This window comes from Branchiostoma belcheri, unplaced genomic scaffold, assembly GCF_001625305.1.
Source record: "Branchiostoma belcheri isolate BF01 breed outbred unplaced genomic scaffold, Haploidv18h27 scaffold12, whole genome shotgun sequence".
Taxonomy (NCBI): Eukaryota; Metazoa; Chordata; class Leptocardii; order Amphioxiformes; family Branchiostomatidae; genus Branchiostoma; species Branchiostoma belcheri.
The window spans coordinates 4,583,522-4,595,105 of NW_017802602.1; the positions used below are offsets into that span (position 1 = coordinate 4,583,522).

The following is an 11,584-nucleotide window of genomic DNA, read 5'->3' on the forward strand; positions in this document are numbered from 1 at the left end:
TTGTACAGCGCCTTACTTTGATTTGCAGTAGAGTAAAGAATATGTTTTACGTCTACGTACGGAGATATTGTTTGGGGCGTATATGTCAATTAGGCAAGCCTGCACATTTGCAAGGCGTTTGATAGCGTTCAAAATGGCATGATAATGAATATCCTAGCTATAGGCACGGGGTCTTGCATGTGTATGTGCGACATGCTGCAGTTTGAAACTGGGCGCTAGGTGACGCTTTATAGCTAGCAAGTGAGAAACACACCTACATATTTTAAAAACATTTTTAACTGGAATAGGTCACCATTTTAAAAACATTTTATCTGGAATAGGTCACGCATTTTGTGAAACATTCTAAACTGGAATAGGTCACCATTTGCATCTTCTGCACTAGAAAGAAAGTTCTGGCAACGTTGCCGATATTAGCCTGGAATCCATCCGTGAACGCTTTATCTCCGCTCCGTTCCTCCACTCTGCCTTCACCTCCGATATATGACACGAATCTAAAATTTAGACACCCAGGCCAAAAATCCGGCCAGCCTCCTGTGCCTGTTAGAATATGAACCGTCGCTAGGTGTCGTGGACCCAGGGACCTGAAGTGACCTTCGGTCGGGCCGGGAAACCGGAAGTTGTCGATCAGCTGAGTGATTGCTCCAAAACTTTGAGTGGCAGTTGTGAAGTTGTGATCGTATCCCGAAGTACCAGCACATCGTGCACGTGCGTATAGAGGCGCAGGTAAGAACTGGTCAAACCAGGAAGGTTGATTTTGGTGAAACTAACCTTATATGCCATATTTTGGTACATCTGCCTATATAGTCCTGAAGCAACTAGAGCTTCCCAGCTCTCTTGCGAGTATCTAGTCTCTATATTAAATTATATTAACACACTTAAACGTTACATAGTTACGTTATGGGGAGAATATTTGCCAGGGGAGTTTAGCCGCCTTTACTGGTCGCAGCTTCGAGTAAAAGTATCATCAGCGGCTGAACCTGAATTACATTACGTACTTTACTTACTTAAGAAATATGCTCTGCTTTTTGCCAAAGTTAGTATGCTATGAACTTTCTACGTACTGCCGTAGAAAGGCCTGTGGAGGCTACAGAGTCACTGGATTCGTCTCTTAGTTACGCAGTTTATCTAGGCCAAGGATTGTCTCAGTAGCATCCGTGTGTCCGCAAAGCCAGGATGTCCGTCAACACGAGTAGGCCACTGCTACCATACTAGTAAAGATGGTTTGTCTTGATAATTGGTATGGTCCCGGTGGTGGGTCTTGATAAGACTGACCTCAAGCAAGGACATTCTTCGCCTCAAGATAGCAGAACACAGTTTTCGCCCTATGGTGATTTCTCATCTTTCATATTAATGTAGTACTGTATTTGTATACGAATATAATTTTGTATTATCTAACTTATTACTACTCACAAACCTAAGAAAATTATGGAATAGATTAAGAGGATTGCATGGTCAAGTTCCCTCTGAAATGCTATTTTGAGGGGCAAATTTTGCTGATAAACTAGGCTTAGTTAAATAACACATCCTTCTATCATTACACCCTGATTTTTGTATATATCAAAGATAATGGATCAGGCAAAATTTTTATCCATTATGAGGGACAAAATTCTGTCAAGTATGGAAATACAGATGCTGGCTAGAACACTGGTCTGGCCTAGGAAAAAAAATATTGTGTTTCCTGTTTCCCGACCAACCCTAAAACTGCCAACCCTAGCCTTTTTTGGGGGTGGACTCCTGCAAGGGACATAAATTTTTTGAGCTGATTGACCTTTTCTAGCTCCATGATCTGACACCTGAGTGACGTAATATACAAACAATTAGTTTTCCAACAATTGACATTGAAAATATAAGTGCAAGTTAAACTGTACTGTATAAGTTGGATCACAAGTTGGATCACTAGAGATTGCCAAAATGTAATCAAGGACATTAGTCTAATATAAAAAAGAAAAAAAGATAATGTCTACCTACTGACCCTTTTAATCCTTTTCAGGACTGAAACAGTATTATTACACAACATTTTTTCCTAGGCCTCTTCAATGTGTTTGTCATTAATTTCACAGTTCTGATCTTCTGTATGTGCTTGGACACACAGACATCATGACAACGGTCAGCCCAGGACGGATCCCTGACCTGGACACTCCTGCACTGCTGCTGGACATCAGGAAGGTCCAGAGAAATGCCAGCACCATGGTCCAGCGATGTCAGGACATGGGGGTGTCACTGCGACCACACATGAAGACTCATAAAACAATGTAAACTAGAATAAATCTGTATAATAGATTCAACAACAGTTACTTTAGTTTGTGGTTTGTCATCAAATTCCACAGGACTTTTCTGATGCATATATAAAGCAAGATAGCTCTGTATGATATGAATTGATATATGATATGAATTGATATATGATATGATATGATATGATATGGTATGATATAATAATGCGGATATGACAAATTCCAGGGCTCAAAATACTGGGTGCATGTGCACAATTTTTTTCTGTGGGTGCACTAGTGCACCCAGATATTGAGCTTTGTACTTAAGCTTGTAGGTCTACGTAAAGGTGTTAAATGTATTCTAAATCTAACTTAGTGTCAGAAAAATGATAAAGTCATTGTAAGTTGTAGTACTTTTCTGTAGAAATAGTTTTTGCTGACATTCTACTTATTCTATTTTATATGGTGCACCCCAAAAAATTTTTGTGCACCAAATTTTTTAGGTTGGATGTGTGCATCATTTCCAAAAAAAAAAGAATTTCAAGCCCTGGATATGATATGATATAATTGATATGATATAATTGATATTAGATGTAGATTACATGCATGCGTATGTACCAAATATTGTGCACCGATTGAATACAATTGCAAATATTTGGTGTAGAACAATTTGGGAATATCCAATCACCCAGTGACCTAAATCAATTTTCAAACTACTTGTTGTACTTGTAGTGAAGCTGGAGAAATCATGACCAACGGTACAAAACGTCACATCGTGGTCTCCACACTTGCGGAAGCAGAGTTCTACGCTGGTGCTGGTTTTGATGATGTGCTGTTTGCTACACCTCTGACTCAAGACAAAGTACAGCGATGTGCCCGACTGGTAACACAGCTGGAACAGTTCCATGTGATGATTGACAGTTCAGCTGGACTTGACGCCATCAAGAGTACACCTCTGTCAGGGAAACAGTGGTCTGTATTTCTCAAGGTGGACTGTGGCTATGGCAGGGGTAGGTATAATATCGTGTGCTGTGCTTATTTTAATGTTGTTGTTTGTCATCCTCATCATCAGAGCTGAAGCATGATTTTTCTATAAATTATATATTGTTGTGCAATGCAGCTTTGCAATGGCTTGGACATATAAGGAGTTATGAATCTAAATTACTATGTGGCTAAAGCAAGGCAGGGATTTGCCAGGATTCTTGTCTGGGTAATTTGTATTGAATCACCAACTTCTAGACAGTAGATTTCATACCATTGCACACTGGGGCATGCCCCTACTCTTTTTTTTAAATATGTGGTGGGTTCTTTAATGTGGGTGGGGTATGGTTCTTTCCAAATATTCTCAATTTAACATTCTATCCCAGGGACGTCCCTGGGCCTTGAAGGTCACAAAAAACACAATGATTTGCTCAGAATCTTCAATCTGTATCCGTTGCAATATACATTACAAGTCAAGTTTGATGGACACTGTGGCAGTGTTCTGGAAAGTTTGAAACTTTTTTCTGTCATCTCAATTTTGTTTAACTAGTCAAGCACCAAAGGCACAAGATGTTACCTATAGGGGTCTTGGAGCATGCTCCCCCAGGGAAATTTTGAAATCTAGACCCTCTGAAATGGCATTTTAAGGGGCATATTTGTAGGAGGGTAGACTAAGCTTAGTTTAATGACATCTCTTTCCATTATCTTTATATGCCAATTTTTGTCCATCAAAAGATGACAAATTGTTCATGTGTTGTGTTGTGTTTTATTATATAAGTAAGTTGAGCCTGAAATGAACTACCAAACCTATGGTCGGCTTGGTGGTAATTTTTCGGCTCCGGTGTTTACCAAGCACAGGTGAGTTATGCCACGGACCATCTCCAGCTAGTTTCCCTGTATCCGCTGACTTCCTGTATTACGCTTAGTCTTCTGTTGCCACTGACCCAAAGCTGTTGTGAGCGAAGAAACCTAAAACCCCCCGAAGCGCGGTAATTGAGACCTGGTTGGCGGCCCCAAACGCTCTTGGCACCGAAGGGATAGCGCTGAGCTTACGGCGATCTAATTATCAGGCTAGAAATGAAACAATGAAGTGGGTTTCTGTTACAGCTGGAGTGAGCCATGACTCAGTAGAAGGTGTTGAGCTGGTGAGGTCAGTAGTGAGCACACCAGGGGTGCAGTTTGCAGGCCTGTATGCTCACTGTGGAGACTCCTACCACTCAGACAGTCCACAGGAAGTCAAGGCTGTCGGCCACCGCACTGCTCAAAACATCCTGACTTTCGCAGCAAGGTAAATACAAGTTTGTTTTGATATCGGAATGCAAAATGCTACAAAATGTAGATGTATCTGTTCTAGCACCAATGTCATTTGCCATTACTAAGTTTACATCAGGTAAAGTTTGTGAATGTTTGCTACTGGTAAAGAACAATGTTTAGTCTTTTGTCTTTGAACATAGCTTGCTAAGTAAAGATGATATGTTGAGCAAAATAATCTTATACGTACTTGTATGTGTCATAATGACTTCTATAATAATTCTTGTCATAGTGGCACAGCAGCTTTCATCTTACCTGTCTGTGTTACAGTGATTGACAGCACAGCAGCTTTCATCTTACCTGTTTGTGTTACAGTGATTGACAGCACAGCAGCTTCCATCTTACCTGTGTCTCAGTGATAGACAGCACAGCAGCTTCCACCTTACCTGTAGTGTTTGACAGCACAGCAGCTTCCATCTTACCTGTAGTGTTTGACAGCACAGCAGCTTCCACCTTACCTGTAGTGTTTGACAGCACAGCAGCTTCCATCTTACCTGTAGTGATTGACAGCACAGCAGCTTCCATGTATGAATGTCACAATCTTACTGTAAGCTGTCTTGTTGATTGACAGACTAAAGCAGGAAGGTATAGAGTGCCCCACAGTCAGTATAGGATCCACACCGACATGTAGCCAACCAGCAGACAGCATGGGTCAACTGACAGAGGTCCACCCTGGTAACTACATCTTCTACGGTAAGTTCTATGAATGGTTTAATTGGAAAGGCTTGTAACATTGTCTTACCAAACTATCTTCTGATTGGAACCAAGTAATCCAAAAAATTCATTTATGCTGGCTCCAAAACAACCCACACAAGGTGCACTCAGTTTATGGTACCACCACAAACTCCAGAATGCAAGCAAACATGGCTGACAGTGTTTCCAGCTTTTGAAAACATTTTGTAAGGTATCATATTTTGGCACCTCCACTTCCTGAATGACACTTATTTGCAGTATACTAAGTAGTTGGATTTATTCAACTAACTGAAACAAATGACCTGAAAGTTGAGTTTTTGTATCTTCATAATGTTACATAATGCTGCTTTATATATTATAATTCATGCCCTTCAGATGTTCAGCAGTCCTTACTTGGTTCCTGCACGCTGGAGGATATTGCTGTCCAGGTGATGACTCGGGTGATCGGACATTATCCAGGAAAGAACCACATGCTGGTGGACTGTGGTTGGACAGCGCTGAGCCTGCACAGTTTTGGGCAGCTCCCCACTGGGTTTGGGATCATCGATGGACATCCTGAGCTCAAGTGAGAAGCTTTCTTCACACATTCAAGTTCAACAAGGGTCTGCATCAGGGTTCTAGCCAGCTTGAATTTTTTTCCGTCAGCCTTAGTTCATGATTGGGGCATTGGATTTCCAAGCCTTTAAAATGCTATTTTGGATATTTCATTTTGAGGATTAAGAGCGGTTGTTTGTGGTCCTTTGGATGTTTTTACCCAAGATTTTTGTCAATTTTGTCTGTCAAGGTTGACGGATTGGTTTCAAAATCACACTCCACAAAGTTCCTGCAGTTGACGGAAAAATGGAATTTACAGTTAAGTGTTGTTGGCCCTGCTAAATTTTGCCAGGATCCCCCATGCAGACCCTCTTCTATAAACTCACAAACTGTTAAATGTTGACAGCTTTTTGAGAAACTTTTGCAGACATCTGTGATTTGTGTGCACTCCGGAATATGGCATTCTGCTGTGTTGTAATAATATTTTTTTATTATGTGATCTCTCTGATCCCTGATTTAATACGTAGAGTTTCCAAGGAAAAGGGATGGGTGACTTGTGGGGCGTGGTAAGTTTCCTTAAAAGTACATTACACTGTTCTTTAGTTTTGGATGGATTGAGTTCCATTAAACATATTGGCCCAATTTGATATTTGAACAGGTCAGAATTGAGTGTAAGGCCACACTGACTTAATTTTATGGATGACATCCTCTGAAGAGCCCCAAATTAGTGCACAAGGCGAATAAAAGAATTCCAGCCAAAAAAAATGCTTCAGAGTACAGAATCACTCACTGGAATACAAAGCTGGTATGATTGTGAATTTTTGGTTCAACAGTAGTATTAGTACATAGACTACTTTTACGACAAGCCAGCACATGCCAGCCTTCACGGCACTTATGACTCAGCACTGTACTGAGTTTATGAGTTCCATGGAGCTTCAGCAGCCTGGGTGCCTCCTCTGTAGTTACCGCCGGCTATTGTCACTAGCTACCATGGACTATGGAGGATGGCACCCAGGCCAGAGCCTCCTTGGATATTTTTTTTTTGCGAACAGGAGAAAATCAATATTGTTGTTTTGACTGTAGGTTGTCCTCCATGACCCAGGAAGTAGGGAAGGTCCATGCTGTGGAGGGAACCCTGGACTTCGATAAATATCCCATTGGGACAGTGCTAAAAATACTGCCATACCATGTGAGTTGGACTGATTACCTTCACCAGAGGGATATGTTTCTAGTAGCATTCATGTCACTATGTGTATTTGTGGTTAATAGCAGGAATTTCATACTTGCTGACTGTACAACTCCAGTCTAAATGTAAAGGAATGAGCAATCCACTGCTTCTGTGATGTCATGTTATGCAGATGACACACTTGACTTAGTGAGCAGTGGATCATTATTAAATTGAAGAAAGTTTATGGCGCCCCCCGTCTCTGTCACAGAAGTGGTGGATGGCTCATTCATTGACAAAGTCTGGAGTTGAACAGTCAAAAATTTGGGTAATATACATGTACAATTTCATGTGTTGCCAGTGTTGGTAACTACAGTAACTGTTCAAACCTGTTGCAGAATAACTTCAACCAACACAGATGATCTTTCAAACTAACACCTATGACCTAATCACTCTTCATTCAAGATTCATTCACAATTCACAACTTAATTTTCCTGTTTTTTCCCCTCAGGCCTGTGCTACAGCGTGTATGCACCCCAGGTACTATGTCCATTCAGGAGAGGACATTGTTGCTGTGTGGGAGCCTTGTAGAGGGTGGTGAATGGGATGAAACTTTAAATTTGTGGAAATTTTGAAAATTATCACAGTTTCATGTACACATGACATGTTGTACACTCCCATGTATAAAATGTATATGTATTTAATAGACTGAGTCCTAAACGTTGGTATGGTAGAATTTCATTTCTCTTTGATTATGCAAGTTAATATAAGTTATTCCCTTTCTGCATGATTTGTCTTTCATTGTCTAGATCATTGTCTAACTAAAGCTAATTTTGGTGACTTGAATAACTAATTGAAAATGCCATAACTGTTCAGTGTTAAAATCACTCACTATCCTGGTTCAGTGTTAAAATAATGGAAATTTTATATGTCTTGTGTAAGTTGAATTGTCAAGTCCAGAAGCCAGTCATCAAGTTAATTATGTGAGGTCAGACCGTCAGAGGTCATGGCATGGTTGATTGAACAAATACTCCCAGGTGAAAATCACAATGCATAGATTATGTAAATGTAGATGACTACTAGACATCATTATGCAAAATTAATGACAAAATATGAAACTGTAATTCCAAGGAATAGACTTTCAGGCATAATATAATTTAAATTTTATGAGGAATTAACTAGAATAGATTATACTAATAACCTTATTAAAATAATCAGTGAGACTAGATAACATGAAATTTACAAAGCTCTAAATATCTCACAGAGGTATGAGATCTCTGAAGTCTGCCTTATAAATGTATTCCATGATTTAAAAAAAAAAGGATGACAAGTTTTTGGAGAAGAATTAAACACAGTGTAACAACAGATCCATCCTTCAAACATACTTTTGTTGTAAATACATTGTATGTATTGATCTGATCATTTCCCAAGTTAATGGGAAGAAATAATGAAACAATTCCGAAAGGGTAATAAATTTTAGATTTTATTTTCCACATCACGTCTGTTGTGTACAAGATATACTAGTATTAAAATGCTTTTCAAAAGCACTGGTCCTGTCATCTTTGTAATGATGCAGATAATTATGACAAGACAGCAGTCCTGTCTCACAGCTACAGGACAGTAATGTGTCCATCTCAGTCCTGTCTGACAGCTACAGGACAGTAATGTGTCCATCTCAGTCCTGTCTGACAGCTACAGGACAGTAATGTGTCCATCTCAATCCTGTCTGACAGCTACAGCATAGTAATGTGTCCATCTCAGTCCTGTCTGACAGTTACAGGACAGTAATGTGTCCATCTCAGTCCTGTCTGACAGCACAGGACAGTAATGTGTCCATCTCAGTCCTGTCTGACAGCTACAGGACAATAATGTGTCCATCTCAGTCCTGTCTGACAGCTACAGGACAATAATGTGTCCATCTCAGTCCTGTCTGACAGCACAGGACAGCAATGTGTCCATCTCAGTCCTGTCTGACAGCTACAGGACAGCAATGCTTAATGTCCTTCCCGAATCAGGAAACCAGTGAAAGACGTGATCAGAGTGTAGTCACTGTAGACACTGCCCTTGAACTGTAGCCACACTTGTCCACCCTCATTCAGCTGTGGATAGAAGAGGCACAAATTTGTAATTTTCACCAAAAATGCAATTTTGGGTAATAAGAAATAAAGCTGTTATCAATTAGGATTCTACCATGGTCAATATTGATTGAAGGAGGCCATACACAGAAGTGGTACAAGTCATATTCTGAGAATGCACCGTAGGTACAAGTCACTTTTTTACACCAAGTTCTGAGAATGCCGCCCGTGGGTACAAGTCACTTTTTTTACATCAGATTCTGAGAATGGACCGAAAGTACAAGTCACTTTTTTTACATCATTCTGAGAATGGACCGTAGGTACAAGTCACCATTTTTTACATCAGATTCTGAGAATGAACCATAGGTACAAGTCACCATTTTTACATCAGATTCTGAGAATGGACCGTAGGTACAAGTCACCTTTTTTACATCAGATTCTGTGAATGAACCATAGGTACAAGTCACCATTTTTACATCAGATTCTGAGAATGGACCGCAGGTACAAATCACCTTTTTACATCAGATTCTGAGAATGAACCATAGGTACAAGTCACCTTTTTTACATCAGATTCTGTGAATGAACCGTAGGTACAAGTCACCATTTTTACATCAGATTCTGAGAATGGACCATAATTACAAGTCACCTTTTTTACGTCAGATTCTGTGAATGGACCATAGGTACTAGTCACATTTTTTTTTACATCAGATTCTGTGAATGAACCATAGGTACAAGACACCTTAAGTACACACAGACGACTCCGGTATGCTTACCTGGTGGGGTTTCAGTGATCTCGCCGGGTTGAGCGGTATTTTTATCGTCTTGTACGATTTATCGTTTTGTGCGCCCTTCATTGGGTTACTATTTTTTGTTTGGTTCGGTCTACCATAAAAAAAGGTACAAGTCACCTTTTTTACATCAGATTCTGAGAATGAACCATAGGTACGAGTCTCTTTTTTTACGTCAGATTCTGTGAATGGACCACAGGTACAAGTCACTTTTTACATGAGATTCTGAGAATGAACCATAGGTACAAGTCACCTTTTTACATCAGATTCTGTAAATGAACCATAGGTACAAGTCACCCTTTTTTACATCAGATTCTGAGAATGAACCATAGGTACAAGTCACTTTTTTTACATCAGATTCTGAGAATGAACCGTAGGTACAAGTCACCTTTTTTACATCAGATTCTGAGAATGAACCATAGGTACAAGTCACTTTTTTTACATCAGATTCTGAGAATGGACCGTAGGTACAAGTCACCTTTTTTACATCAGATTCTGTGAATGGACCATAGGTACAAGCACAGCACGAAAACAGATATTTAAGCAAAATTTACGACATCCGTATTGAGACTTTAAAGACAGGGAAATATTTAAGCAGACTTTAAGATCGATTAAAGTGTACTGAAAAAGAAATCTAATCTTTACGAAGGATTTTCGCATTTGTAAATGTAACGTATTACGGCATGTTTCTTTACGCACGGTTTACAGATACTGAAATATTCAGTTCCGACAAACATGTTAAACTTATATGTCCCAGAAAGGTATAGGAAATGTTTTGTATTTCTGTTTCAAAACTTATTTAAGTCAAATTTGAAACATGATTAAATCAATCAGGTATATTTTTGATTTTTTTCTACGCACAATTTAAAGCAAGGAGGAAAAGACGCCACATAAATCATCGAGAGCCTGTGCCTAGAACTCTGTTTCCTTTCAACGCCTGACATGAATTGTAGCAGACCTCGGTGCACGCAAATACAAAAAGTTTTTCGCGTTGTGTTTTTATGGCTTACCAACAAACATATGACGTGTTTAATCTTCCTCTCCGCACACTTTCAGTGTACGGTGGTCAGACTTTCCCTCTTTAGCTGATATGTTGACTTCCCAAACGTTATATGAAAGGTAGCGTTTATTCAACAAATATACGACACGTTTAATCTTTCTCTACGCACGCTTTAAGCGAACGGGGGGAGAACCTCCCCCTTTAGCTTATATGTTCCCGAAAACAATATGAAAGGTAGCGTTTATTCAACAACAATACAGCGACAATACGACATGTTTAATCTAGCTTTTCGAACGTGCATTTTAAGTGATATGTTTCCAAAAGCTATAGATGATATGTAGCGTTTTTTCAACAAACATACGACGTGTTTAATCTTTCCCTACGGGTATTCTAAGTGAACGGGGAGGTACCTCCTCCCTTTAGCTTATATGTTCACAAAAACTATATGAAAGGTAACGTTTATTCAACAAAATTTAAATATACGACGCGTTTAATCTTTTTCTACGCACGCTTTAAGCGAACGGAAGGAGAACCTCCCCCCTTTAGCTTATATGTTCACGAAAACAATATGAAAGGTAGCGTTTATTCAACAAATATACGACGCGTTTAATCTTTCTCTACGCACACTTTAAGCGAACGGAGGGAGAACCTCTTCCTTTAGCTTATATGATCCCGAAAACAATATGAAAGGTAGCGTTTATTCAACAACAATACGGTGACAATACGACGTATTTAATCTTCCCCAACGCGCATATTTTAAATGATATGTTTCCAAAAGCTATGGATGATATGTAGCGTTTTTTTTTCAGTCAAACATACTCTGTGTT

General features: G+C 39.6%; 2 protein-coding genes across 2 annotated transcripts in view; one reads left to right on the plus strand and one right to left on the minus strand.

The window, feature by feature from the left end:
* The first annotated feature begins 611 nt into the window (after positions 1-611).
* LOC109462877 (D-threo-3-hydroxyaspartate dehydratase-like) lies at positions 612-7,773 on the plus strand. The gene is made up of 8 exons (XM_019759514.1): positions 612-723; positions 2,089-2,252; positions 2,943-3,220; positions 4,299-4,479; positions 5,074-5,195; positions 5,571-5,760; positions 6,813-6,918; positions 7,406-7,773. Exons 2-8 carry the CDS (start codon positions 2,098-2,100, stop codon positions 7,493-7,495), a joined length of 1,122 nt encoding a protein of 373 aa, XP_019615073.1. The 5' UTR covers positions 612-723; positions 2,089-2,097; the 3' UTR covers positions 7,496-7,773.
* A 1,109-nt stretch (positions 7,774-8,882) lies between these two features.
* LOC109462718 (collagen alpha-1(VIII) chain-like) overlaps positions 8,883-11,584 on the minus strand; it is an 11,936-nt gene continuing 9,234 nt past the window's right edge. Inside the window, exon 8 of the mRNA XM_019759277.1 lies at positions 8,883-8,993. Within this exon, the coding sequence (XP_019614836.1) occupies positions 8,889-8,993 (105 nt within the window). The 3' untranslated portion in view covers positions 8,883-8,888. The remainder of the gene's footprint in view (positions 8,994-11,584) is intronic.

Excerpts from the sequence above, each read along its gene's own strand:
- LOC109462877 (XM_019759514.1), top strand. The coding sequence starts at position 2,098 with ATGACAACGGTCAGCCCAGGACGGATCCCTGACCTGGACACTCCTGCA. Across the intron at positions 5,196-5,570 it reads TGGTAACTACATCTTCTACG|ATGTTCAGCAGTCCTTACTT; the intron begins GTAAGTTCTATG and ends CATGCCCTTCAG. Across the intron at positions 5,761-6,812 it reads GATGGACATCCTGAGCTCAA|GTTGTCCTCCATGACCCAGG; the intron begins GTGAGAAGCTTT and ends TTTTGACTGTAG.